The sequence below is a fragment of the Passer domesticus genome, chromosome 3 (genome assembly GCF_036417665.1).
Source record: "Passer domesticus isolate bPasDom1 chromosome 3, bPasDom1.hap1, whole genome shotgun sequence".
Taxonomy (NCBI): Eukaryota; Metazoa; Chordata; class Aves; order Passeriformes; family Passeridae; genus Passer; species Passer domesticus.
This window is the reverse complement of record NC_087476.1, coordinates 89,378,123-89,405,953: the sequence shown is the minus strand read 5'-3', so window position 1 is coordinate 89,405,953 and position 27,831 is coordinate 89,378,123. Positions and strand designations below refer to the sequence as shown.

The 27,831-nt window shown below is 41.6% G+C and overlaps 2 protein-coding genes and 1 long non-coding RNA gene across 5 annotated transcripts in view; 2 read left to right on the top strand and 1 right to left on the bottom strand.

Annotated features, from left to right (window-relative positions):
* SMYD2 (SET and MYND domain containing 2) overlaps positions 1-3,864 on the top strand; it is a 29,490-nt gene extending 25,626 nt beyond the window's left edge. The window contains exons 11-12 of the mRNA XM_064414241.1: positions 517-625; positions 2,615-3,864. Of these exons, the coding sequence (XP_064270311.1) occupies positions 517-625; positions 2,615-2,695 (190 nt within the window). The 3' untranslated portion in view covers positions 2,696-3,864. The remainder of the gene's footprint in view (positions 1-516; positions 626-2,614) is intronic.
* Positions 3,865-4,306: 442 nt separating this feature from the next.
* PTPN14 (protein tyrosine phosphatase non-receptor type 14) overlaps positions 4,307-27,831 on the bottom strand; it is a 110,282-nt gene continuing 86,757 nt past the window's right edge. For all 3 annotated transcript variants that reach the window (XM_064414238.1, XM_064414239.1, XM_064414240.1), the window contains exons 12-19: positions 27,572-27,650; positions 24,429-25,918; positions 21,846-21,989; positions 20,618-20,836; positions 17,432-17,560; positions 16,260-16,494; positions 14,189-14,352; positions 4,307-10,164 (exon numbers count right to left, since the gene is read on the bottom strand). In XM_064414238.1, coding sequence (XP_064270308.1) covers positions 10,036-10,164; positions 14,189-14,352; positions 16,260-16,494; positions 17,432-17,560; positions 20,618-20,836; positions 21,846-21,989; positions 24,429-25,918; positions 27,572-27,650 — 2,589 coding nt within the window. In that variant the 3' untranslated portion in view covers positions 4,307-10,035. The remainder of the gene's footprint in view (positions 10,165-14,188; positions 14,353-16,259; positions 16,495-17,431; positions 17,561-20,617; positions 20,837-21,845; positions 21,990-24,428; positions 25,919-27,571; positions 27,651-27,831) is intronic.
* LOC135297076 (uncharacterized) lies at positions 10,413-21,923 on the top strand. Its single transcript, XR_010359097.1, has 3 exons — positions 10,413-10,974; positions 21,167-21,275; positions 21,787-21,923. It is a non-coding gene; the product is annotated as an uncharacterized LOC135297076 (long non-coding RNA).

Below are 27,831 nucleotides of genomic sequence, written 5' to 3'. Positions count from 1 at the left end.
CCCTCCCTGGGGGCTCAGTACTATTTATCTTCCCTGGGACTTGCCCAGCTCCTCTGGCGCTGAGCCTGGCATTCCAGGTCAGCTCTGCCTGCTCAGTGTGTGTGAGCACAGACTGCCATGTGTGCCCTGCACACTGCAGAGGGCCCCTCGCTTTCCAGCCCACCAACCATTGTGGAACACACAGAGCCACTGCTGCGGGTGCAGGGTGGCTCCAAAAACTCATAACAATGCAGGCTCTCTCTGTAGCTGGCTAGATTAAAACTAGTGGCACAAAGTCATTGCCATCTGACAGCTGTTCAGAGGCATATGGTAGTTTCAGTCCAATTCCCAGCTGACAGGCGTCCCCATCCCAGACACAATTGGCACGAGCTCTTGGCAGTCACGGCAGAGGGGATGAGCGCTGAATGGGCAGGGGCACCGAGAGGCAGCTTCTTGCCCCATGAGAGGGAGACAGAACTGGGAAAATGCTGTGAAACTGCCAAAGTTGATGAAGCTGAATTTCTTTCTCTCTTGCAGTAAACATTATCCTTCCTACTCGCTGAATGTTGCCTCTATGTGGCTGAAATTAGGGAGACTGTACATGGCGCTGAAGAACCGGACAGCCGGAGTTAAAGCCCTGAAGAGGGTATTTATTGCCTGGTTTCTCCATTAATAACACCAGTTCAGCCGTGGGGTCATTGAAACACTGGGTGCTTCTCTGTCAGTGAGCCTGGCGTGGATGCACCATGTGTTAATACATTTGGTCACGGGATTTTTGGCTCAGATTTGGTTTTTCTAGAGATGGAGGATAGGTCTGCTCCTGGGTGCCTTTTCACAGTGGTCTCATACTGCAGCAGCTGGAGTGAGAATTATGCTTAAACATTTGCTCTGAGTTCTTCACTGAGCTAGAGCTGCACTAGTGTAAATGGAGCAGAACCCTATCTTCCCCTCATTTGCTGGGTAAGGACAGGAAAAATGCTTGGCTCTTATAAAAGGCACATAGTGTTTCATTGAAGTCTGTGATTTCTATATCCAACTTTAACTAGGCATGCTTTTGATGGTTATTTTTTCTGGAACCAATTGATTTTTACATAGCTGAAAGAAATTCAATGCATCTGGTAATGCTGAAATTGGCAAATATAGCATTCCGGTTTAATGTTTTTCTTCACCCCTTTTTATTAGTCTGTGCCTTGTTCTCTAGTTTTTTTATTCTGCTATTTTTTATTAGTCTATACTATATTTCTTGACTGTTTTCCCCTATTGTTGTTGGACAGCAATTTATTTTAGTTTCTTAAGCATCAGTGACTACTGTAGCATATAATGACTCAGTGTGGAATGTCACAACGTATTTATTTCTTCTTGCTTTTTAGATGCTGGCAAGTTTTAGCCAGCGAATAATAACACCAAACAACTATGGTGAAAAATGCCAGAAGAATATATGCTCTAAAATTTAACTGTTACCAAGTTTGAAATTAGCATATGTTTTTCTTCACTGTAGTGTTAAACCCTTGAGTAGAAATGGGAATTGTGCCAGTAGGAACATGGGATGGGGGGTAGGGAGCTGTGAGGTAAATTTGTTGGCATAGTTAGTTTCCTAACACAAACATTTTCTAATGACTCACTTCCAAAAGCTGTCTACAGGAACTGCCCAAAGTTATCCCAGCCTCTGATGTTTGGGATTTAGTGGAAAAGCAAACCCATTGTTCTCTGTCAGTTTGTGAGCAGCACATACAGAAGGTCCTCCTTTCTTTTTTGGGCCCGAGGAGGGGTGGAGTCATTTCTCGCTGCTGAGGTGGAACCAAAAGCCTTGCTGTACTGACTTAACAAATACAAGAGCATAAAAGTTTCCCAAGGATGAAATGACCAATGCTCGGAGGGCCAGGATACTGCAATTCCCTGCTCTATCTTAGCTCTCAGTTTTTAACCATTCTCAGACTTAGAGTGAACTTTCTTCTCAGTTCTGTATAGTGTTGCCTTTTATCACTTCTTTTCTCAAGTGGAAATCTTGCCCTGGCACACACTCCAGGGCAGGAAAGGTGCCAGTCAGGGGTTTGGCTGCCAGCAACATTCCCTCGGGCCTGGAGCAGGCTGCAGGTGAAACACCAGGGAGCTGGGCACAGCAGCGTCTGTCCGAATCTTACAGGATCTCACTTCTACCTAAGAAGTTGCTTCCTTCCTAAAGCATTGGCAGCCCCTGGAAGGAGCAGAGGGTTTATAGATTCAAGTCTGAAATGCCTCAGCATTACCCCTGCACTAGGCCTGCATGTCTGTGACAGCTCAAGGATAAATTGGTAGGAGCAGAGCTCACTGATACTGGCTAAGTCCTCTGCTGGAATATTACCCCACTGCACTTGCAGTTTTCTGTCCTGGAGCTGGTTGCATTCAAAGTAGTTTTGTCAGGAATATAATTTTGAAAGGTGCTTTGGGCTCCTTTAAGATCAAAGATGTATTCTCTGAATATAAAACCTTTATTACTTAGTTTTGAATTTCATTTTATTTCCTACTGGGTTTATGACTACAAGGGGACAAAAAGTAGCTAGAGGTGTCAGACTGCTTCAAACCTCTAAAGAGAGTATTTATAGCCTGGTGTTATATATGAATCAATTGTGTGAATATTTTTTTTTTCTTTTCATAGGCAATTGCTATCATGGAAGTAGCACATGGGAAAGATCATCCATACATTTCAGAGATCAAAAAGGAATTAGAGGACCACTGAGCCTTTGAATCTATGCAATCCTTCAAACCTTTATTTAAAAAGCCTTGTTATGGAAACCTTCAGGAGCGCTTTGAAAAGCGTTAGAGTATGAACACAGTTCTGTCCTATAATTGGAATGACAAACACACGTAGGCTCAGCTTCCACACATCTAAATTGCCTTTTTTTTTTTTTTTTTGTAAGGAAGCATCCATGGTTTCTTAAAAGTTATGCCTTTTGATGGCTCATGTCCAGAAATGGCCATCTTTTTCTTTAGGGGTGTTGGTGTGGATCTTACTTCTGTAAAGTAAATAAAGTGGTCTTGGCCCCTCTTGATTCCACTTGTACACTTAAATGAATGGAATAATTTTGTGATATGTACTTTTGCCCAAATAGTTTTGCGATATGTACTTTTGCCCAAATAGTTTTGCTTAATCTGAAGAATTAGCAAAATCTCTACATTTCTGTTGTGGTTTGGTACCCATTTCCCTTTTGCTTGCATCATTTTTATTTGCAGTGGCTTAACTGAGAGAGGGGGGAAATGGGGTGATGAATTATGTACATTTTACAGCAATGCCACCAATGTTCCCTCAACCAGTTAATCTGCAGGTTCATCACTGCTCCTGGCAGATGAGGATTCATCACAGAAAAGACCTAGAGCTCAATTTGTCTTGTACAGAAAATACTGACACCTATGTCAGAGCTTGAAGGCTTGCACAAGACATGAACTATCCAACTTCTGGCTTTTTAGACTCCTTTACAAGTTAAAGTGAGTTATTGCAGAGGAGGGCTCATATTTCCTTACAGCCATACCTTCACCTCCAGTGGATTACAACCATTGTAAATAATATGTTAGCAGTTATATTTAAGAGAGGGACAGAAACACTTTCTGAGGAGAAAGTCCAGGACTTAGCTTTCTCTACCCATATACAAAACAAGAGAGGTTTTGGGGTTTTTTTTCCCCTCCATTTAGATCACTGGCAAGAGTGTGCTTTTTAAGGATGGGGAAAAAAAGAGTGTAGATATAAACTTCTAGCATCAAAATTGAAATATGGTGCACAATAAAATTACCTGCCTCTTTACTGTTTTCACAGTTTACAAAGTATGATGAGAAAGAACACATCACTCTTAAGAACTTCATTGTATTTTCTTTCTTGTAAGCACTGCTCTGAAAATAAAACTGCTAGAACAAGGGTTTGTCAGCTCATTTTGCTGAAATCTTTCATTGCTCTCCAGCCAGTAGTTGTTGCTGGAGTATATAAAACTGCACCAGATCTACACTTCCAGAAAGCCAAAGCCATTTAACTGCAGCCAAGCCTTGGAAGAAGGGCACTAGCTGACTGTTTTATCCTAACACTGTCTTGTCAAATAAACTCTTGTCCTGGGAAATAATACCTTTACTTCAGCAAGTCTGTCCAGCAACCACACCACACTTCAACACCAAAGACTTGGATTAGCTGAACATGGGGCACGAGTGGGAGCCTTGCCCCTGTAAACTTGGATTACTGTTTAGAGAAGGGTATTCAGAGCTCACTGGCCCTGGCTGTGCCTATCAGTTTAACATGGGAAACCAACTCAAGCAGTGTAGGTGCAAATACAAAATTGTTAAGCTGATATAGAAAAGAACACAAACATTGTTTTCCTTGAAAAAAAAGGGTTTATTGTATACTGTGAATATAAGGGACAGCCTTACCAAAAAAACCTTAGTGACTGAAGACATTCTCACATTTGCAAAAGCATATAAGAAACTATTTACACAAAGGCAGTGAAAGGGGTAAAAAAAAGTTATTGCAGTCAATTAATGCTGATAGAACTTTTTATTATAAAAAGAGAAAGAAAAGAAACAGTGCAAAAATACTGTCAAAAGTAATCAGTTCTATACACAAGATAAAACTGACAAGCATAAGCTTATGTACTGATATGAATAATACATTAGAATATAAAATAGCATGCATAGATTTTTTTAAAGGCTTTCAATAGCATAGAATAATTCTGCCATTCAGCCCTAACAGGAGGGGTTGGGGGCAGGAAGGGCACATAACTGATGTCTCATTTTTCTACAAAATGTGTACATACAATGAGTTGGTTAGAATCAGATCACTGTTTTGTGCTAAACTGTCAGGTACAGAGTTACAGAACAAATAAAACCGGGAGCATCACAATACTGTAGTAAAACAGGACAGTAAAATCCAGTGACAGAAAACTTAAACATGTTATCTCATTTACCACATTCCACACAATAACATATGGGAATATTACAGTCATCTGCATGTGTAAACTTTTTCCTTTGTAAAATAACCAAAGAAAGGTACTTTACTAGTGAGGAAAATGTATTATCCATATGGAGCAACCTCAACAGGATGAACATCCTATTACCAATGTTTCTGGTACTACAAATTTGCTTTCTTTTAAAGACCAAGCAGAAGCAAGAAAATACTTTTATTTAACATACACAAAAAGAAAGTTCTTATACATTACATCTCTAAGTTATGGAACTCACCAGCACAGGAAATTGTGAAGGCCAGAGGAATAAATGGCTTCTAAAGAGAAGGTAATGTGATTCATAGAAGATAGATCCATCAGGAGGTACTACATACAGTGAGCAGGATACAGCTTTGGCCTCAGGAAGCCCCTAAAGGACTGGCTGCCAGGTGCACCAGAGGGGCTGAGCACCCTTTTCTAGACACATCGCCTTTTCTTCCTCAACTACCAGCCACTGTCTAAGTCAGGGGACATGGAAACAGTTTGTGGGAAGCATTCCTCTTTTCTGCCTCCCTTTTCTGCCTAATCAAGGAACACTACCCCTGAGATACCTGGAACTGACTGTCCAACCACTGAGAATCAGTGGCAGTCCTTCCCTTGCTGTTATATAGTGCTGGAATTCTCCAGTGGAATCTCCTATTTTCAGTGATTTCCAGTTCACTCTCCAAAGGCAAAGTCCTGTTGTTAAAGCACGTGGAAAAGTCTTGGTGAGGGTGCACAGAAAGCACAGGCAACAAAACTTCAAAGAAATGCCAGCTAAAAAACAACTGAGAGAAACCAATGGAACTGTAATCTAAGATTACACCAAAACCACTGACTAAATTTATTTAATTTAAATATTTATAGAAACGCTGCTATTTTTTGACCTGTGCACTGTTTTGTTTCATAATCTAACAATAGTTTATTTATGGTTAATACCTCCATCTTGTTTTGCCCCACAGCCATCTGTTCCCTTCCTCAAATCCCCAATCCCTGAAAGCAGCTGCATGTATAACGCCCTTCTCTCTAAAGACTTGGATGGCATCTATAGCTCCCTTAGCACCAGATCCTACAAGAAAACCACTCCAGGAGGCTAAGAGTGAGCTGGGGACAATTGCTTTTTGGGTTCTAGACTTGCAGCCTTTCTCTTACTGGCATCAAAACCTATCCCAAACTCTGTATGCCTTCAAGTATACATCATCAGCTTTCTATACGTTTTGTAGAAGGGTGGTCAAAGGCTATTTTCATGCAGTCCTTCCTCTCATGGCCAGCTCAGGAATTTGCTCCTGCAATGCGATGCAGGCCTTTATTACCTGCAGTGGCTGCCACCGTAGCATTTTTTCATCCACTAAGACAAGCAGCAAAATTTAACCCAGACCTCCCTCAGTGATGCATGAGAGCAGCTAGAGCAGAGATCAGCCTGAAGATTCCACCTTCTCAGCACACAGACCACAACTGTTAGCGAGGCTGACAACAGCTAATTCAGTCATCATTTCCTCCCAGGAGACCAGTGGGAAGTCAGCTGTTGGAAATGCAGCATTGGCAGTTAGCTCTGCTGAATTTTCCCTACAGATTTCTGTGCTATATCCAAGTACAAGATTTCCCATCAACATTTCTTTTAGAGTTCCTTGTGGACTACATATAGCAGGTATTGGATCAAAATATAATGTCCTGGCTGACAATGACAAGCACTATTGAAGCACTTAGGTTGGAGAAGAATGAGTAAGTCTCTGTTTTGCCAGTTGCATTTCTGTTTGTTTACAACAAAGTAATTTTAAAACCCCCAGCTTTTGAAATCATGCAAATTAATAATATTTGTAGCTGAAGCGGCTGATTTAAATAAGTGCACTTCAATATACTTCAAGGACTGTGCTGGCAATAGGTTGAGTAAGCTTTCAGAGATGTGTCTTTTGCCAGCTAAAATTAGTTTAGGGAACTTCTGATAAGGCTGAGCATTTAGGATCCCTGTATGCCTGTACAGGAAAATGATTGTGGGAACAAGCTTCATCTTTCCTCAGGTAGTCAAGGACAAGAGGTGCCTAAACAAGCCTTTGTAGGACCTGAAACAAGTAGGACCTGAGCAGGTGATGTCCACCATCCTCCAGTGTGACTGATGGAGGACAGAAACAGGATCCCCACAGCACTGAGCAGCATCACAGCTCAGCTGTCATCTCTCCCATCCCTGCTTAAACAATGGGAAGCATGAAATGCTCCGACCATAACTTCAACCAAAAAGCTGATGCCAGCACCAGCTGGTACAGTTGGTAAGAGTTTAAATTAAAAAGGCAAAGGTTGTTAAATATAGATGAAGAGTGTATTAAAAGAAAAACAGACACAACGGATGCCCAAGCCAGACTTTCTCATCTGCTGCAAGTTCTCTCTTGGAAAGCATCAGGGAGTGTAGGCTGAGCATGCCAGACTGCAAGGTGGGTGCCCTGGGAGAAGACTGCTTGTGTCAAAATTCTGTTCATCGATGAATCACTGTGAGATTTTCAATCCAGACTTTACTCCAAATGGATGAAATTGGTCTCAAACTACTGTTATGCTTCGATATTAAAAAACATGCAACACAACAAACGGCCAAACACGCAACTCCAAATTGCCCTTTTTTCCTCAAGGGTTCTGCTGTTTAAAAGTCTGTGGGACAGAAACTAAACAGCACTGTTGCTTTAAGGCCCACCTGCTATGACTAAGAAAATTGGATGCAAAATGCATTTTCCTGTCACTCCCTAAAGGTTAGGAAATACTGCCCAAGCAGTTTTGGCCTGATAAAACTACAACAGGTTCAAAGTGAGAAGGTTCATTTTTTCCCTTACAAAACTTGTACCACATTTCAACCATAAAACATCAGCATGCTGAGGGCTGCTTGTAAGCTGGGGTGGAAAAGAACCTCTGAAGACATGCACCAGCCCAATTCACTTATGATATTAACAGATCTAGTCAAGATAAAATCTAGCAGGGAAAAATACATTGAAGTCAGATGAAAGGAAAAGTTTAAAATTACCATTCTTTGACAATGAAAAGGAAAAAGTGACTCACATTGGCCTCTATCTACCTTACCAGCCACATTAGGAGTTAATTGGAAATGACTGCTTACCACATGGCCACTTATTTGGCTCATTAATAGGCACTGACTTAATTTGGAAAGGATTTTTAGTGCCTTTTTCTAATTAATGTTTTCTAAGACACCTATGATGCATCTTTGCATAAAAAAATTTACTTCATTTTCTTCCCTTCAAACCCAACTCTTCACACTCTTTTATGCAATAACTTTCCTGTGCTCACTGTAGCAGCAGAAATACACATTGCAGCCAAGAGCAGCTGAATAATAAGACATAGGAACAGATTCTTTTCCCTCCTGATTTTCTACTTCTCACATCCAAATGGAGCAATGGGACTTGACAGCTCTGAGTTCAAACTTAATTCATCATTAGGAAATTATTCAAAAAGTTATAACGAGATAACTAATTTAATACACTTTGCTTCAAGGTTTATTCCTTGGCTTTTTTCCCAGATATAAAGCATCTCTCTGCAATTATCATGCAGATGCTGCTGAAAAGACTTTAAATGGTTGCTGCTAATTTAACAAGAGATATGTTGGCACTGGCAGAAAAAATTAGAGGAAAACTGAAGTTGACTGAAAGCTCAACTGATCCCTAAAAAGAACATGATCAAGGTATTACAGCAAAATAATTCCTCTACATTTGTTGGTGGTTACAAGTCTTCACCAGAGACTTTGTCATCATGTTAGGCCTGTATTGTAGAGCACCAAATCAATACAGTGCAGTTTTAAACACATTCAAGAAACATTCTGGTACAGAATCTTAGCTTAAGCTCGCCACTAATTTTAGTACTTTTAGTGCTGAAATGAAGAGTGCTTGTAGGCTTCGGCCTTTGTGACCAGGGTTTGGAGATGGGGATGCAACAGAAAAGCAACAGTAGGATTAAAATATTAGAAGTATTAGGGGAAGGGATACCAAGAAATGTGATTTCACCATGACAAAGTAACTGCATTGCATCACGTGCCCCGAGAGCTGTGAAACCTTCACCCTTGAGAATTCTGAAACTGGATGTGTGACCCTGGACAAGCCTATCCAAGTTTAAACTCAGCAGTGGGGTGAGCAGGACTGAGTCCAGAGACCTCCAAGGTACCTCTCTTAGCCTGATTCTTTCTCTAACCATCCAACAATAGTTCACACATGAAGACTAAGGCAACTGGGGATGCCTAATTTAAATGAGATTCCTTGTCTACAGAGGGTGAGCCTTAAGGCAATGAGGTGTAATTTGTGAGAAGGTGCTTGATTTGGCTTTTTTTCCAGATACATTTGGTTGAAAATCCTCCACTGTTAAACTGTCAGACCACCAGAGTTATTGGAAAGACTCATTCCCTGACTTCAGCCTGCTGTAGGTCACTGCACTTCATCCAACATTGCTTCTTATGAATCCCTTCAAGGGTTGTACACAGCAGCAAAAGGCCTCCTTAAAAAGATACAATATTGATTTTTTTTCAAGGTCTAGTCTAAAACCATAATTCTTGTGGAATTTGAACAGTTTAGCACCCAAAACTCTGTCCTCACAATGTCCTGTGCTTGAGCCCTCTGCAACGTGCCTGGCTGCACGTGCAGAAGCGCAGGTCTCCATGCTGTGCACCTTCAGCTTCCACTCACACAGAGCTGTAGCTGACATCTAGCAGGTCTTGTTTTTACCAGAGATGCCAAATACTGGGTCCAGAAAGTCCTTACGTGAAAAAAGCCCACTGCCAAATAACTGTAGGTTTCAGAAGCTGTGTAGCAAAATAAAAGCCAGCAAACTACCTTCACAAAGGATTGCTTTCCTTACAGACATGTTACAATGCAGACCAGTCATGTCAAATGTGGTTCACTTTGAAGGTCACTCTAAGTTTTATGATTTATGAAAGTAATTCAAAAGTCACTCCAAGAAAAATAAATTATATCTTGTATAAAATAATCCATGGGAGACTAGTAAAGAACCATCATTCCTTACTTTCAAGACAACTTTAAAAAGTGCAATATATGCGCACAGTGTTGTCAAGGCAGTTCCTCTTGTTCATCAGTAAGATTCAATCAGATCCTCAATGCTGGGTCTGGGATGTTTGAAAAGATTAAATAAGTCTCGAGTTTTGCAGGAATTGTATGAGCACTTGGTAGACAAATTTGTACTGGGCTATGGTCTGGATCATAAACACTCTCTGCTCCCGCAGGTGTCTCAGCATCACAGGAACGTCCATTTTCTGTAAAGAAAAGGGGAAAAAAACCAGAAGTATGTGTATTCATTAAATCAAAAAATCATGGTCTCAAATATCAGTTATCTGACACAGGGAACTATACTATAGTTATAGAAGACAAAGTTTTTGTGGACAAAATTAAATGTTCAGGCAAAGATACAGATCCTTTCACTGAAGGGGAAGGGAACTCGTTGCCACCAAGAGATCCAGAAACTCCAACATCTGATCTGCCACAGCCGAGTGTATGTTAGCAAATAATGCTCCAGGAGCAATAGGTCTGTAAAGTGAAACAAGGACTCAATATCCACAATATGTGTTTTGCAGACTCCAGGCCAGCATCAGTTTGTTGCCACCTACTGAATATCCACTGGGACGTATTAGGGGTTCTCCAAGAAGGCATCTTCCAGCTTAGTTTCACTCAAAAGAAACTCACTTGTGTGCCCTGAAAATGCTCTGCAACAGGAGGTCCAGTAAGTAGGCACAGATAAGGAAATTCACTGGGAAGGCACAGGACTAACTCCATCAAGCAGGCACAGGAAGCCTGAACTCAAAACCAAATGAGTTCTGTGAAACAGAGGCCCATGAGCTGAAGCGTTAGAAATCACTGCACGTTTCATTACAATGCTATCATCAGATTTCTGGCATTTAGGAAGCCAAAAACCTATGATGCTGTTGTGTTTTATCTGTTACAACAGGTACACGAGGAGCTATTGAGAAGTTGTTGAGCCATGAAGCTCAGCCTGCCAGGCTCAAATTCAAGCAGTGTGTAATGTGAGCCAAGCTGAGGAACACAAACCTTCTATGGCAGCAATAAATGTGAGCACTAAGATACACACTGGTTTTGGGGAAGTTCTTAAGCAGTTCAAGATACAAAACTGAAGAACAGTGACCCTATCAGGCGACATAAACTGCACTTTGTAATGCCTGCTTGCAGAAACACCAAGAGGAACTTAGCAAGTCTTTTGACTGTGATGGCTGCTAACCCTTGGAGCCCCAACTGAGCATGGAATCTGCTTCCAGGCACATCTGAAGTTTCCTGGAAAGTTTAAAATAAAAGTCACGCTGCATATCCATTTCTGTCCATATATATAAAACTCAGAATCTCCATTCCATGTAAACAAGTATTAACTCATAGGCTATCACTTTCTGAAAACAAGGCCAAATATTCTGCCACATACCCCAACAAGCTGTTATAAAAGGACATCTCTAGAGAGTCAACGAGTGTAAATATTCGAGATGAGTAATGTCATATTATTATCAAACAGGTGCAAAGAAAAATGGAAGCTCCTTCCAGTTAACTTGGCTAACTTGGAGAAGGCCTCCCTGTGGACTCAGATGCTTATGAAATGGTCCTTGCTGAGCAGAGTCACATGGAACCTGATCTCACCTAAACTATAACAAAAATGTAGGCCATCCTTGACCTGCACATAATGTTCCTCTCTCAGCTTTTTCATTAGCTTTTAGTGGGCACATAGTGATCCATGCCCCTCCTCAAAATGGAGATGGCTTTGCCTTAGGAAATGGCCTTCCATTTCCTCTCAGAAATGGAAGAAAACTCCATCCTGCCTATTCGGTCTCGCTATTTATAGCCAGCTTAGTATTTGATTCCAGGTAAGGAGAATCCCTAAATTCACCTTCATTACGATGTACATGTCAAAAAACAAAAACAAAAAAATAACAAAAAAAACCCCAAAAAAACCCAAACCCAACCAAAAACAAAACAAAAACAACCAAAACAAAACAAAACAAAAAAACACCTAATGCTTTGCTAAGCTGGGACTTGCAACCAGAACAAAAAAACCCGCTACTTATTTCTGCTTCCCAAACCAAAGATCTCCCATGTGAAAGATCTCAGATGCAATCATGAGTTAATGTCTCAGTGCCAAGTCTGGACTAAAAGTTGATAGAGCAGGTTCTCAATTACTTTCTCATACTATGTGTCTACAGCAGTAAGGATGTAATGACGTGACATTTACAGGCCATGCAGCAGTTACTGAAACTCTATCCCTGCAATGAGATACAGCTTTAGACTCAACCAGCCCAGAAGCCACAGTGACTAAAGCTGCATAGAATTTGATTAAACATGGCTTCTTTACCTGAACCTGAAACCCCAGGCTTAAGAGTTCTGGTTTTTATTCCAGCACTGCAGCAGGCTTTCCAAAATGCTCTTTATAAAAATTTTCAAACTCCGTCATGATTTTTCTTCACTGCTAAAATGTTAATGCATTTACTTGGACACTTCTGTGAAAACCAGTTCCTAAGACTAAAACATTATAAGTGATAAGTAATTTTATTTCAGGAAAAAAACCCCAACCCATTCTAGTACAAAATAAACAAATTAAAAGGAAGCTCTCTGTGCAGAATCTGTCACAAACTGAAAACATACTGTCCAGATTTTTAACTTTTTTTAAATTAGTTTTAAAGAAACCAAAAACATTAACTTGGTACAATCTAGAGAAACAAGGCCCTTAATGAAAATTGTATTTCTTGTTAATGATGATTTTCATTATTAATCAAGACAAAATAATGTTTTAATTAAGGGACATCAGAGAAATCCCTTATTATTGAGCACTACCATGAGGTCCTAGTGAAGTTGACAAAAGCTCATATGAATGATGTCAAGGCTCACCCCCATGCCTAGATGCTGAGGTGCCAAAGCTACTCATTGCCCAATGGGTGACTCCTGTAAACCACAGACAGACTTCTGTAAACACAGGTGGCCAGACCCTGTTGCACAACCCTTAGAGTTTGCTTCTGTGAACATACAGAAGGTGTTCTAAAGCTACACTGATGTGTAATTCAGTAAGTAATTCACAAGTATTTCAGGATGGCTCTTTTAACTCTCCAGCTTCCCTCTGGTGAGGAAAGCAGAAATTTCACGGCTGCTATGTGAACAACAGAAGCAGTCACTTCCATGTGTCAGTGCATAAGGAAAGTCAAGCAGGGTCAAGAGTTGGAGCCATCGCCCCACACCAGAGCAGCTACTGAGCAGCAGTCAGCAGGAAGGCTGCAGGATTCCCAAAGCACATCCCTGTGGGCCCTTTCCGGGCCAGGATACCTCCTCTTTTCCCTTTCTCCCCGACATATAAAGCAAAAGAACAAAGTGTCACCTGTGATGCATGTCTACAGGACAGCTTCACCTTCAGTGAGGCCCAAGCAGAGTTGGAGATTTGCCCCAGCTGATCTGAGCCCAGGATCTGTAGGGGTCTTGTAACTCCAGAATGATGAGTTGCTGGAGTCCTCAGTCTTCCCTGAACTCACCCAGTGGCTGATTATTGGAAGGGGCAAATGATATATGTCTACTTGTCACTTTTGCTGCATTCCTATCTCTACAAGCAGCTTTGGTCTTTAAGCATTTTCTTTGGCAAGAAAACACCCGGTTTCCACAGCTGTCATGCAAACTGTGTGGCACATTGTTAGTCAAGATGTGATGTTCCTCCTAGACAGTTTCCCAGTGGCAGATGAAAATTAAGTTGTTACCCATGGTTGCTCTACTGGGACACTTTTTCATAACTCCAGACTGTGTTACTCATAATGCTGGCTGCAAACCCTAAAGCCCTATTCCCCAGAGGAATACATAAACACACTTATTCTTAAAACACAGTTAAGTTTCATTCCAGGTGAGATTACAAGAGAGAGGAAGGAGCCCAAGGAGAGAATTTAGAGAGCAGAAAACTTCAATTGAAAGAGCAAGGACATTATCCTCTAGCCCCTCTCAGGTAGTGCTCATAAACACAGTCTCTAGACTTTTAATTAGATACAGGTATGGATTAGACTAAATTCTTAAGATAGGGAGGAAAGCCCTAACCTTGAATATATTAAAATAATTCTAATAAAAAAATAATAACTATACACAAAACTACAGCAAGTAACCTGCCATGGGGAATCTTTTCCCATTACATTTAAGGTCCTTGTCTTGCTCATGGAGGTAACGTAAAGAAAACACTTCAATGACTTTTAATTTCAACCTCAGAAATATAGCCAGTTAGCCAAGGGATAAGCTCGGGGTTTGAGAAGGAAGCTGATTTACCTCATTATGCTCCAAGCAGCCAATCATGAGCTCTGTTAGGATCACCACCCCAGTCCTCCCCACCCCTGCGCTGCAGTGCACCACGATGGGAGGGTTGCAGGTGTTGCTGCTGTCCAGCACGCTGTTGGTGTGCCGACGCACCGACTGGATCTCCTCCAAGTAAGCTGCAAGAGGAAAAAGCAGGCAAGGTTGCAAACATCTACATGTCTAAATGTAAAAATTAGGATGGGAGGGGGAAAGAGTGTGGAAAAGTTATTCACTGTCAAAGTGATTTTTTACAACATAATAATTATCTTGGCCAGGGTGCACTGAACAGCACTGCATCAGCAAGTACCAGCTGGGTGTCAATTATTACTTGGTAGTCTGCTCCTTTAAATTAAATAGTTCTTTAAAAAAATAAACTCTGTTTTCCCCCTTGCAAATCTCCAGGTCCCCTAAGCAGATGATTTGAGACATTACTTACAGCAATTCCTGCTATTAACAGGCTGGGATCAAAACAGCAGCTAAGTCCCATTGAAACTACTGCCTGTCAAAGCCAGTATCACATGGGAAGCAAGCGTCCATCTGCCCTGTTCCCTCTCTTCCTTCTCCCTTCTAGACTGATAGAATCTCCCCCCCTCCACTCTCCACTCAGGGTTTGTTTCTCAATAGCTACAAGCCCTTCTGGGAGATCACTGCTTTGTCTTCCCTGAAGCCATTTGTAGAAAGCTAGGGACTCAGGAACAGCTGCCTTGTGTGGCTGTCCTAGCATCATTCAACACATCCTGCTGTCAGACCATGCTGAGAACCTCACACGGTGAACTCCAAGTGGGAAATGAGACCTAAATCAAACTCTCCTGCTCTGACCCTTGGTGACAGGGCACTGCAGCCCCAGCTGTCCCCTCCCCATAGGCAGGATGGAGCTGGAGGCCTACCAACATCAGAAAAGCTGCATTTCAATGCACACAGGGAAATGGGACTCTAAGTGGTGGCAAACAATGGCAGAGAGGAAATGGGGACAATCAGGTTCCAATTACTGCCATGCCCAAACACAGCTACAGGGTATGAGAAACAAACTGTGCCCAGGAATTGGGCAATAGTTTTTTCCTTGAAGACAGATTCCCTGGTACTCCTTTGCTGAAGCTGAAATATAATTTTTTATTTTTTGCCTTGGTGATAGATAGGAAGATGCACTATTTGCATCCAGTGTGTACCATGCAAAGGAGAATGCATCACTAAAGGACTGTAGCTGTGGCAAGACTGAAGCAGAACTAATGGATCTTCCTGAGAGAGGACTTAGCTGCCACAGAGCGTCACTGCAGCTGCAAAGTTTTCAGGAACTAAGATGACAGGCATCTCCAACATATCAGCACACCATGTACAGACTCCTTCAATGGCATTTTAAAGATTCCTGCATCATTCCCTACTGTACTGCCAGACACGTGTCTTAAGTCAAATAATGGTTGAATTCCTATTACTTAATATGGGAATGCTTATTATTTGGTAAGAATCAGGAAGTGTTATTGACACATTACAATGAATTTAATTGCTGTGTTTTCAAAAAAGCACGAGTCAGGACCATATGTAACTGAGGAGGCCCTTGAGCATTGCCTGGGTACATGTGGTTACAAGGGTGGCACTGCATGTGTGATAGCCCTCTGCTCTTTTGCAAAAAGTAAAACTGGAGGAGATGCACCTTATTTCAATAGCAACTGATCCTCTCACCCCTTCCTAATCACATTTGTGTACAGCTTATTATCTCCCACATTCATTAAGTAGCTGGGAAATGGCAGTAAGCTGCACCAACAGATCAGCCAACTGAAGTATCCTATTATTTAAAATTTCCTGAGTTTTTGGCAGTGCTGCTGCCTTGGATTTTTCCTCCCGCTAATCACTTTAGCTCCACCTCTGGAATACCACTTTTTTTTTTTTTTTTTATTCTCCAAATTGCTGCAAAGTATAACCTAGTTGAGGCCTGTGTACACCACAACAACCACTTGATATCAGTCCCAGCTGCAACTAGGTACAGTGAACTGAATCCAGTGTGACCAATCTTTTTCTTGATGTATCATGCAAAATAAAGAAATCTTACATAAAAAGCCTTGGACTTCTTCTGGACAGCCATGGTCGGGCCAGTCAGTATACTGCAAATGCCACACTGTCCTCTCTTGTCCAGAGAGAAGATGCTTGACCTTCAGACCAGTAGTTGCAAAGCAGCCAGAGTCTGTGCGGAACTTCGTTGTCACCTTGAACTTCCCGTAAGTGGCTGAGCTGTGCTTAGAGCCCAGTTTAGGCCAGTAACGATGGCTCTTACTTCTTCCTCCCTCCTTGAATACAAAACAAGACAAAAAGCCATTAGTTCTGCAATTATAGTTCTCTATAAGCAAAGGGCATAAAACTCTCCTGATAAACCAAGTATTCTTATTTTAAAGCACTCAAAGAGTAAGGAGCATCCCACAAAGTTAAGAAAATACCCATAAACTTTAACCTCTCAGCCATGTAATATTTTTAAGTGTAAAAATACTTGAAGACTCTAGTCTCATGACAAAAGACAGCTGTTGCCTAAAGCACCTTGGTAAATATTCTCCTCCTGTGGAAGACTCTCCTTTAAATAGAAGGAGAATCTCTTCAGCAGCTTCTAAGTGTCTGTTCTTGATCAGCCTTGGGAACTGGACAGTGACTTGATGTGCTCTGCTACTCCCTGTGTTTGCTAAAAGTAGCCAGGCATGAAGCTGAATGTGGTGTTAGTTAACAACATGTGCCAGTTTTTACAAGATAGCACATAGTTCTTGGATTACAATAAGAACAACTGTTTTGCTTGGCATAAGAATAAAAAGTTGTGAGGTGCTTTTGTTTGGGTTTTTTTTCTTTTTTTTTTACATGGACACTTCTATGGAAACAACAGCTTCTGGTCTCTTTTCAGCTGATAAGAGTGATGGTATACAGAATTGGCCTTGGACAGTGTGGAAATCTCTGTCATTTTAACCAGGAGCAAGTTCAGTGCTATCACATTCCAATGGAAACATCTTTGTTTGGCTTGGCCCAAGCAGAGGGAAGGAGGGCTCCTGCTCGTTTCACTTTAGCATTTGCCAAACTGAGTGGCAGGAAGTTAGGAAGTATAGTATGAGAGCAGTACAGGCATATGTTCAAACAGAGCCAGAGGAAAAGGGGATGTTGATAGGAAAAACAGGTTACTGGAGTGGGAAGTGATGATAATAGGAGATTGGCTCACATCAGAAAGAACTATTCTGTGATTTCACATACCTCTTCAGCTGTGACCATGGCTATAACATTTACCCCCTGTTCCCACACCATCTGCCAGAAGTCATGGCATGTGTGTGGCAGGGGTCCTTGGGTAGCAATGTAGTGCCACTCCTCTCCACCTACAGTCACCTGGGAGAAAGGGAAAAAGAAACAACCAGTCAGTGCCTGAATTCTCAGCAGTGTCTGTGCCAAACTGCCTTTTAAACAAAAGAAATCTTTGCTTCTTTGTTCTTCTACTTTTGGTTAAAATTATGAACAAAAAATCATCCTTTTGATAAGAGCAAATCTGATAAAACATAACCTTCAGTGCTGACCTTCAGTGCTTCCATGTCCTGTCTTGATGCCCATAACCATAATGCTTTGGTCTAAATGCCCTCTTTCTTGCCATTGAATCTGGCTCATACAGACAAAAAAACCCCCAACAACCAACCAAATAAAAAAATCTGTGGATTTTACTCACCTTGGGTTTTTCAGTTCAGAACCTGAAAACTACCACAGAGTACATCCAGCACATGAAATGGGTTTTAAACACCATGAGAAATTTAAAATTACCCAAAGCTGTAGTCATGTAAATCTATTTCCCAATACACAACAGGTTTACCAACCACATCTTACAGAAGTATTTGTGTATTTGCATGACAGGTAATGAAATTTTTTTCAAAGCAGTAACACACAGATTTACAGACAGTAGATTCTGAAGTGCCCTGAACAAAGCTAGCATTACCTTGCAGTTAGCCAGTATAAAAACCGGCTTCATTTAACTGACGGTTTAAAAAAAAAAATCACTTGTGTATAAAAAACCCCATAATTTTATTACGCGTAACTTGCTATACATCAGAAAAGGCTACAAAATGTTTTTTCTAACATTTCAGGTAAAAAACTGAAGTGCTTTTAGAACTACTACATATAATTTCAAAAATATGCTTACCAGAAGAACCAGACAAACTCATTATTTTGGAAAGTTGAAATATTTTTCCTTCTCAGGCTAAGGCCTCCTAATTCTGTTTATTAGCCCAAAGCCACTTCTCCCAAAGTTATAAATCCCAAAGAAGAAGATTTACAACAAAAATGCTGACACATCCATAAATATCACATAATGGCAGACAACGCTATGAGGAACAATCAATAACTCTGACAGGTTCAACCACATACTGTGTTTGAGGTACAAGTCTTTGAATATATTCTCAGAAATAAAATCAATTTATTTATTAGTCAAACAACTGTTTATTAATCTGTGATGCTTGGGGTTGTACACCTGTAAATAACATAGTTTTTGTATGATAACTAGTTTCTCACTCACTGAAAACTGTTTGACCCTTTTCTTTATTTCATACTATGCAGCATTTCCTTTTTTGAATGATGGTTCAAAACAGCAAGACCAAGGCTGGTAGACTTCTTAAATTCTTGTACTAGATGAGAATTAATACAAACTGCAAAGCCCTAATCCTGCACTTGGACTGATGGTCTGCAGCCACGAGTGCTAGTACAGTGTTACTGAGCTTTTTAAGTCAACATTGACCTGACACAGTCAGTCAGATGAAGTGCTCTTAAGAGCCTTTGTGCTTAATCCATGAATTTAATTACAATTTTTCTCTTTGGTATAGATGATGATCTTTGTATCTTAACAGAAAAGATCCATGGTAAACATGTAGAGAAATATTGTAAAACTGTGGGGCCTGCAGACCAAGCAGTGGGAGCTGGAATTCTCCAGGCATGGATCTTATCAGGATGACAGAGGAGTTTTGTTTGTCTACTGACTTCTGGTCCAAGCCTCCTGGCACATGACATGAAAGGCCCATAAATAGTCTGAAGGGAATGGGATGCCTGGAATGTTTACTGCATTCTAATGCCCTAACTGCAGGAAATTAAAAATTAAATATTGGGCTGAAAACACAGGCACACACTGTGCTGCTGAGGTGAATTTCACAGATGCAATTTCACCTTCTAAGCAAAAGCACATCTGCTTAGCTTCTGAAAGCAACACCCAAGTGCAGGAGGGAAACCCTGCCAAGGCCCTCTGTCAGGCATCAAAGCACTGCTGCCTGGTCCTGGATGCCCCATGGACACAAGATGTGTCTGTGTCCAACAGCAACACACAAGATAAAATGTGGGCTCAAAACTAGCCAGGGAAAAGAGCATTGTTTAGGAATATCTTCTTTTTCTCCATGTACTTTGTAGGCAGAAAATTCTGGGCTCAGAAATTCATCATCATAGCAATGTCTGATTGTGCAAAAACTCAGTATCTGCTTCCTACCAGGCTATGCAGAGAAGTGAGAAACTGCCAGGATCCTGGTTCAGAAATTATTCCAATCAAAAATTCAGATTTGAATCACCAGAATTTAACACAGTAAATCACAGCCAAGGCCAGCAAGTCTCTTTAAACTTTTAAAAGGCTTTTACTCAAGGAAAATATTAATTTAACAGGATGTTTTATTCATGATTTGTGAATTATTTCTTTTTAATTTGGATTTTGACATTGAGAAAACACAGAAAACACTCTCTTACAACAGAATCTGTCACCTGATGCAAAGAATTTCTGTTACTTCTCTCAGGGTACAGTAGAAGACAACAGAGGACTTTGCAAATACTGCTGGAAGCTTAAAGAAAAACAACCATCTGCCATCACTGGAACATAGTTCACTGTTGAAAGTGACCATGCTTGTAAAAACAGCCGGGTTGTATCTTTAATTATTTTTATATTGAATTAACATGAAATATGAAGTTTCTTGTTCAAAACATAATTTGAAACATGGAAGTTCAATGCTGTTCCCAGTCAGAGATGCAGGGATCTTATTGGTAAGGTCAGTGCATACTTAAAAAAATTGCTTTAACACACTGCAAGTACTGGGGCTGATCTAATGTATTCTCATGAGGTTTGAGAAACATGGCACCTCTTTCTACACTAACCAGTAGAGTCATTCCACAACAAGCTGGCAGAGGCGGTCACAAAAAGTCAGGATACCTCTCTAAAATAACTTCCCAGTCCCCAGCAGTTAAATCAATTTATGCATGTTAGTTGATAGGAGACTTTAGAGATGCTCATGGTGACACAAAGAGGCATAACGATGCATCCTAAACCTTTTCAGAAGCTCCCGAGGTGCAGAAGATGCTGCTGCACAGCCAGAAAATGCAAACAAAGCTTTAGCACACCTTCATTTGCCAAGCAAAACTCAAGCAAGCTTTTACCTTTATGTGTGAAGCGTTGATGTAGCCTGTATTGTTCTCTTTGGTCGGCACCAGCTCCACGCGGTTCTCCTCGTAAGGAACAACCTCCCTGATGCGGTTGCGCTCTGTGTTTTCGGGCAGGGCAGCGGTGGTGAAGATCCCATCTGCCTTCTTCTTTGGAATCTGCTCGTACTCTGTAAACACCATCCCCTCCTCCAGCTTCCTCTTCAAGATTTTGCACTAGGATTTAATAGAAAGGAGCACCAACCCATTAATGCTTCTGGGAACAATATTTACCACGAGACCCATCCATCCATTCTTTGAACTCCAATACACAAGCATAGCATTCTCTCTCACTCACTCCTTCTGCAGTTATCTGAGGAAATATGACATACTTATTTCTACCAAGTGAAACCACTGGCAAATTTTACAGTTTTACATCCCACCTCCACATTTTTGAAGACTGATAGCATAAAAGGCAAATCTGTGCTAAATAATCTTGGCTCAGTATGAATTTCTGTATGAATATATGTTTTCAACATAATAGATAATTTAATTTTTTTTTTCCAGGAAGAAGATCATACTGCAAGAAGTGTGATGTGGCCCACATTTTCAAAATACTGCCTAACTCACAAGGATGCAATGCCTCTGGTTGAACACAACCCTACATAAAGACAAGGTGGAAGTGAAGTTCTACTCCCTGGGTGCCGCACAATACAAGGCTGCAAGTTTCCATCCAGAAAACCAGAAAGATTCTCTGCAAATTTGCTTCTCAAATCTTAACAGCAGCAACTGTTTTTAATATCTGAAATTCCATATACACACACGTGCAAACATCAGCAGGCAAACAACTCCTTTTTTTTAAATTTGATCCCATTAGAGACATTAACCAAACTCCTTATCTGTATCAACACATGAAAGACAGTATCTGTGGGTGAGCACTGCAGAACCTCGCCTGATCAAGTGAAAAATGTGCAAAGTGTTAGATTTACAGATTGGTCTTGTATGATATTGTACAGACAGGTGAAACAGAACAGCCTCCATTTTCACTGACTTCAGTAAATGTTCAAGACATTTGATTCTTTGCCTGCATTCACAGACATAAGAGTATTAGCCACAGGCTTTTTACATTAACAGCTCTAAAAACTTAGAATTTTTTTCACATTTTAAATCAGATTTTATTATTTTAGATACTTCATGCTGCTGGGAACAAAGAGAACAAGCAACATTTCATGAGGCTCCATCTTACCCTCTCATCCATTGGCACCTTGGTGACTTCATCCTGGCTGTCCTCCGGCACTGGAACCCTAGCAACTGAGAGTCCGTTCAGTGCTGCCAACATCAAGGGCCTCTTCTGGGCCTCCAGGCCTGCCATCTTCTGCTTTTCTAGATTCTTTTGGCAAGAAAAGGCACGTTTTCATCTCTGTGTGATTATTTATAATGCCAGTAAAATGCTGGAATGTATTTTTAATCTCTAAAATCTGCAACTCTCTGGCCAAGGAATGCAGATGATCACCATTAGCATCGTAAATTCAAATACAACCTCTATTCTTCCTGTTATTTCTCAAAGGCCTGCTCCTACATGAGCATAGAATTTTAATTTCAAAGAAGCAATCCCAGCATGTAATACAGTTTACATGCCATCAAAAGACACACAAATACAATCTCAAGCATTTTCCTGCAGACATTATTCTGGATGCAGGACACACAAAGCATCACCATGTTACGTTAAAGTAGCACTACCAAAGCCAAGCTACCTGGGGCATCTTTTGAAAAGCAATAATTTCAATCTATAACAACAAACACTAAAACACAGGCCATTGTTTCTCTTCTGTGATGATAATGCTTAAAATGAGAAGTCTTCTGATGCACTTAGCTTTTATGGTGATTCAAACAGCCCCCATGATATACTCTGCACTAAAAACTGAGCCCACATGTCCCTGAAACTGAATGCAATAGCAGCCAGGGAAGGATATTATTTATCATATTCATGAATCATATTATGGTATGACATGGAGAACCAGAGCATGAATTTTAAATTCATCCTGCTGCCTCCTCCTTATGCCACTGGGAGTTGAAGCATCAAAAAAGACAGAGCATCTCCAGAAGTGCCCAAATTAGGAATATTTTATTGCATTTCCTTAACAGCTCTTTCTGCTGGATTTGGAAGGAGGGATAAGCAGAAGGGGTGCCTGGTTCTCAGCATACATATGGAAGCTGTGGTCACCAGATGGGCCAAGCTCAGCTCCTAGAAACACACAATGGAACCTGAATGGCCTCAGACACATGCCTTGATTTTTCAAAAGCTTATAAGCTTTTTCTTTGCCACTGTGTTCCTCCAGAGCACTAAGCAAAAAAAACCAAAAAAATCCAAACCCACTCTGGCTTCTTTTTATACTTTGTGAAATCAGGAAAATGCAAGTATTTTCCCTTTGTTTGGGAACTTTATTATTTTTACTGCTTCAAAGGTGAAACAGAAGAAAGTGCTTAACAGATCAAGGTCACCAAATAACCATTAATATTACACCTGATTCCTGTGAAAAAAGGAAAGTCCACATATATCAAGGTTCCTGATCTTGGCTAAAACCACTTTAAAAACTTAATGCTGAGGCTATCCCTTTCCTTTTTTCCTTTTTTCTTTCTATTTTGCATTTAAAGTTTAGGAGTTGTCAAGGGCTAAACTCAGTCTCCAAGTTGCAATTTAGTAGCTCAGGTTGTATTGCTAACAGTTACATAAGCATAAGGATGTCCAATTGACAAGAACAACAATGGAATATTTAGAAAATTTATTTGAATATACAGTAGTATTTAAATCTAGCGAGATCTACTATTGATCTAGTACACTACAAACCCTTTTCTGCTTTGGACCATTTAGGTGCTTTATTAATTTGTTTCAGGAATTGCTTTTGTTTCAGACCTTAGTGCTGAAAACAAGAACTACAGCATACACTTAGGTTTCTGTGACTGCCATTGCACTGCTTACAGCACTATACCAGGTATATATGTAGGTCACTAAGGGATAAGCACCCCTCATATTTCTGTCACTGCCTTTAAATACTCTCTATTTTAAATTTGTTGCAAGTTTAACAGAATCCTACTTCTCATACTTGAGTGCATTTTTAACAAAATAAACAATCCAGATGCTCAACCACACAGTCTCTACATCTGCTGCTTCTCTATTTAGATATCCGGTTCCTCAGTTCCTGGCAAAACAGACAATCCGTATTCGAGGGCTACCAGGGTTTTATTCAGAGAACTACGTTACATAAAGTGGCAGGAAGGGAATTAAAGATCATTAAAAAAAAAATCCTGAGTTGCCATTATGTTATGCAATATTTTACCTGACACCCTTGCAAAGGAGGAATAAAACACCGGTGCCAAAAACACAACCTCCCAACCATCTCGGCAAAGGCGTTCCAGACGCGCCCTGCCCTCAAATACTAAAGGGAAGCAGGCATCAAGCGGGGCTTTGCCATCAGCCTCCTCATCCCCAGATGCCTGTCCTGCCATCCACCCATCTCCAGCCAGCACTGCTGGATGCCAGGGCGGTGGCATCCTCAGCTGGGTCAGACACAGGTCTGGCCAGCAGCCAAAGAGCCACAGCTGAGGCAACAGACAAGCCCAAGCAGTGCATGGAATCAACCCCCTTGACAGCCCACAAAACCAAATTGTATGTGGCACTTAACATCACATTTCCCAACTTTAAGCAAATCCACAGCTTCCCACCCACACGTTCCCTGCAGTTTACTGACCCAACAACTTTCTGAGATGGAAGTTGACCTGTGTGATTACTAATTTCCAAGGAGCCACTGCAACAGAGGAAGGCACTTACCCTCATCATGATCTCTCTTTCTATAATGCTGTCCTCGATAGAAAACATTTCAGACACAGGCCTTTCCTTGACCGGTTCTTTCTTGACCCGTTCCTTCACACTGGTGAGGTCAGGCTCCGAGATAGAGGGCCCCAGTGAAGACCCATTTATTGCCACTTGATCAGTTCGAGAGACACTGATGGCTTTGGAAGGCCCTGGCCTCATGGCCTTGGCCCTGGCTACAGCCACAGAAATGCTAACATGGTCCTGCCTCAGTGCTCCATTGCTGACACTTTTACGAGGCCCAGGATACTCAGGAGGAGGTTTATTTGGTATTCTAGCCAAGGCAGCTTGCAGCTGAGCACTGTACTCCATGTTCTCATGGAGGGCTGCTATCCGGGACACAGATTCCCGTGCTTCTTCCTCCTCTTCGCTTTCACTACTGTGTATCAGCATTGTGGCATCAGAAAACGTCTTTTTGTGGTGGCAGTGAGGGACTTGCTGAACTTCGTGCCCCATCTGAACCGACTCTTCCGGCTGCACCTGCTCCCGCAAAGTGTTCCTGCGCGGCAGAGGGGCGTTCAGAGTTTTTAAGGCCATGGCTTCTATCCCGCGCACCATGTTGCTGATGACCTCCAGGCTGTGGCGCTTGTTCACCGCCGCGTGATGCTTCACGGCCATGAGGGGCTCGCTGACCTCCTGCAGCGACTGGCGCACCACGGGCGAGCTGTCCTCCTGGAAGGTCTTCACCGAGAGCTGGACCTTGCGAGTGACCAAGTCGGGGCTGCTGCCGCTGACGTACTTGTGCCGGTGGCTGGCCAGGTCGGGCGTGCTGGTGGCGGGGCGCGGGCGCGGGTAAGGAGGCGGGGGCCTGAAGAGATAGTTCTTGAGCATGTGGGTGGTGTTGTAGCTCTGGCCACTCTGCAGCTGCATGTTGGCCAGTTCTGGGGTGCTGACCGTGTGGGATATGGCACTGGCTGCCGTCTTGTTCTGAGCAGCATTGTTAGGGCTCATTTGGTCAGACGGGGCCACAGGCTTGTTATAGCCACCCCCCTGGGGCCCATAGGTGATCGTGTAAGGGTGCCTCTCTCGAATCTCAGGCTGGCTGTAAACTAGGTCTTCCGGCTGGTTGTAAGCATGTGTGTTTCCAATGTTGAGATTCCTCAAAGACTGACTTTGGCTGTCCATCTGGATCACCCCTCTCTTCATTTGCCTCATGACAGTTTCATAATCTGGAGTTGGCCTGTAAGACGGGACGATGATTGCACTGTGTCTGTGGCTGGGGATATAGTCTGCTCTCATAATGTCACTTCCTGGGATGCTCAGATTTGAGGACATTGGAGATGCCTGGATGAAGTTCTGCGAGCGATTGAGGGAGTTCATGCTGTGGGCACTGCACACACTCCCATTGGGTCCATTACCATTCAAGTAGCTGAAGTCCATTGGACACCTATCCAAACTGGTCTGAGACCTACAGTAGAAAGTTTCTTCATTTCCATGGAAAATGCTATCTGTGTAGAGTAGAGAGAGAAATGTTGACAATTTTAACCCACAAGGACTTATTCACTGCTAATAAAACTTCAAATGCAGTCTGCACCAGTGAGTACAGAGACAGCTTAGTGCACAAGTGCAGGGAATATTTGGTCTTGGGAGCAACCTTGAGCCATCAAAACAGAACTAAAGCAAAGCTACCAACGTAAACATTCCCAATACTTAGCAAAACATGGTAGCAGTTCAGATCCTTGCGGGAAACATGAAAGGGGAAAGAGAGGAAGTGTTTTTGCCTGAGGTGGCAAGGAAGAATAAAGGGGCATCTCCTCCCTTAGCATCGTCAAAGGGTTCACTGATGCTGGCACCTTAAAACTCCAGCACTGCAAGCATATGGTTAACATGAAAAATTCTCCTGTCTCTTCTGTTGATACATAGCTGTCTGAGATTTAGAGCAGCAGAGGACTGTGAAATTGGAAATCCTACTTTAGACCAATCAAACAGTTTGAGGATCTGAAGTAAGACACATTTGGGTGATCAAAGCTCAGAGAAAAAAACAAAGGAAAAAAACCCACCCAAACAACAAACCACCCTGCAGATGCACTGTAGAACGTTAAATACTTCAGCAAAGCCCTGAGAGGAATTCAAGACAGTAAAGATCATATCCTGGATCTCAACTTTACTGTAAGTCTGTCCCTGTTGAAAATCTTGTAAGAGAAGAGTAGTACTCCCAAATTCTGAAATCAGCTAGTTCTTTGAAAATGTAGAAAAGTCTGTTGTAAAACTAAGAGAATTTTACAATTCTTCTGAAATTGAGAATATTCTTCACAGCCTCACCTTCACAGTAGAAGAGTAGTAGCCACTAATTCAAATCTACTGTATGTAAGGAACTCTACTAAATGGCTTCTTTCAAAACTCACCAAATTCTGCCTTAAAAATAGGCAGACCCCACAACCCAAAACACTAACAGGTATGATTGAGAGTTCCTCTGCTGGTGAGAGTACTTCAGCTGTACCTCTCATGAATTGCAAAGAACAGCAGCCTAACAGACCTGGCTACGTGTATCCCAAAAGGTGGGGTGGTTAAGGGTGTGAGACTCAAGCTGTTTAGGGGCTGGGCTCCATTCCCAGACTTGATCAAAGCAACCTGGCACAACCTCTTAAAGAATTTATTTGTCAAACATAGGCGTGAAAATAGTTAACCCTCCTTGTGTCTGTACGGCTAACAATGCAGACAGATGGTAGTGAAAAAGCAGTAGAAAAGGTTGTCCACAGATACAGTTTCATGGACAAGACATTATGATTTCTCCTACAGCAAAAGCCTTTTGCTGTCTCCTTTTCCCTCACTCAGTTTCTCTCCCTGGCCCCAGCTGGCACTGCCTTTGAGTACAACCATCATACTCCCTTTAGAAATTATTTTTTCAGTTCACTGAACTGGAATACCAAGTTTAAGGTCCATATAATCACACGCAGATATTTTAGGGAAATTTGAAAACTGGAATTGGACTTCAAACAGAAGACTTACTGCAACATTAACTATAAAACTGCTAGTTCTCCTGCAGCAGCAGCTCCCATTTGACCATGATGGCAATATAAATCTAGATATAAGGCTTAGGAGCGTCTTTCCATACACATAAAAGTGAAGTACATTAAAGGGAAAATATATGCTCTAAGTACCTTGTGAATTATGTGTTTCAGTGTAGTGCTCTCCACACTGGACATGCATAGGAGGCAGTATAAAAGGATGTTGTCTTGGCTGCAATAAAAGCACAAGGAAATAAAAAAGTATTAGCTACAATTTTTGCAACTGAAACAGGAAAAATGGTTCTGTGCCCTTTCCACTGAATAGTGCTCTTTCTTACCCAGCCAAAAACACATATTGGCAGTTTCTTATAGAACAGAGAATAACTTTTTGCAAGTTGTTCACTAAATTTTGT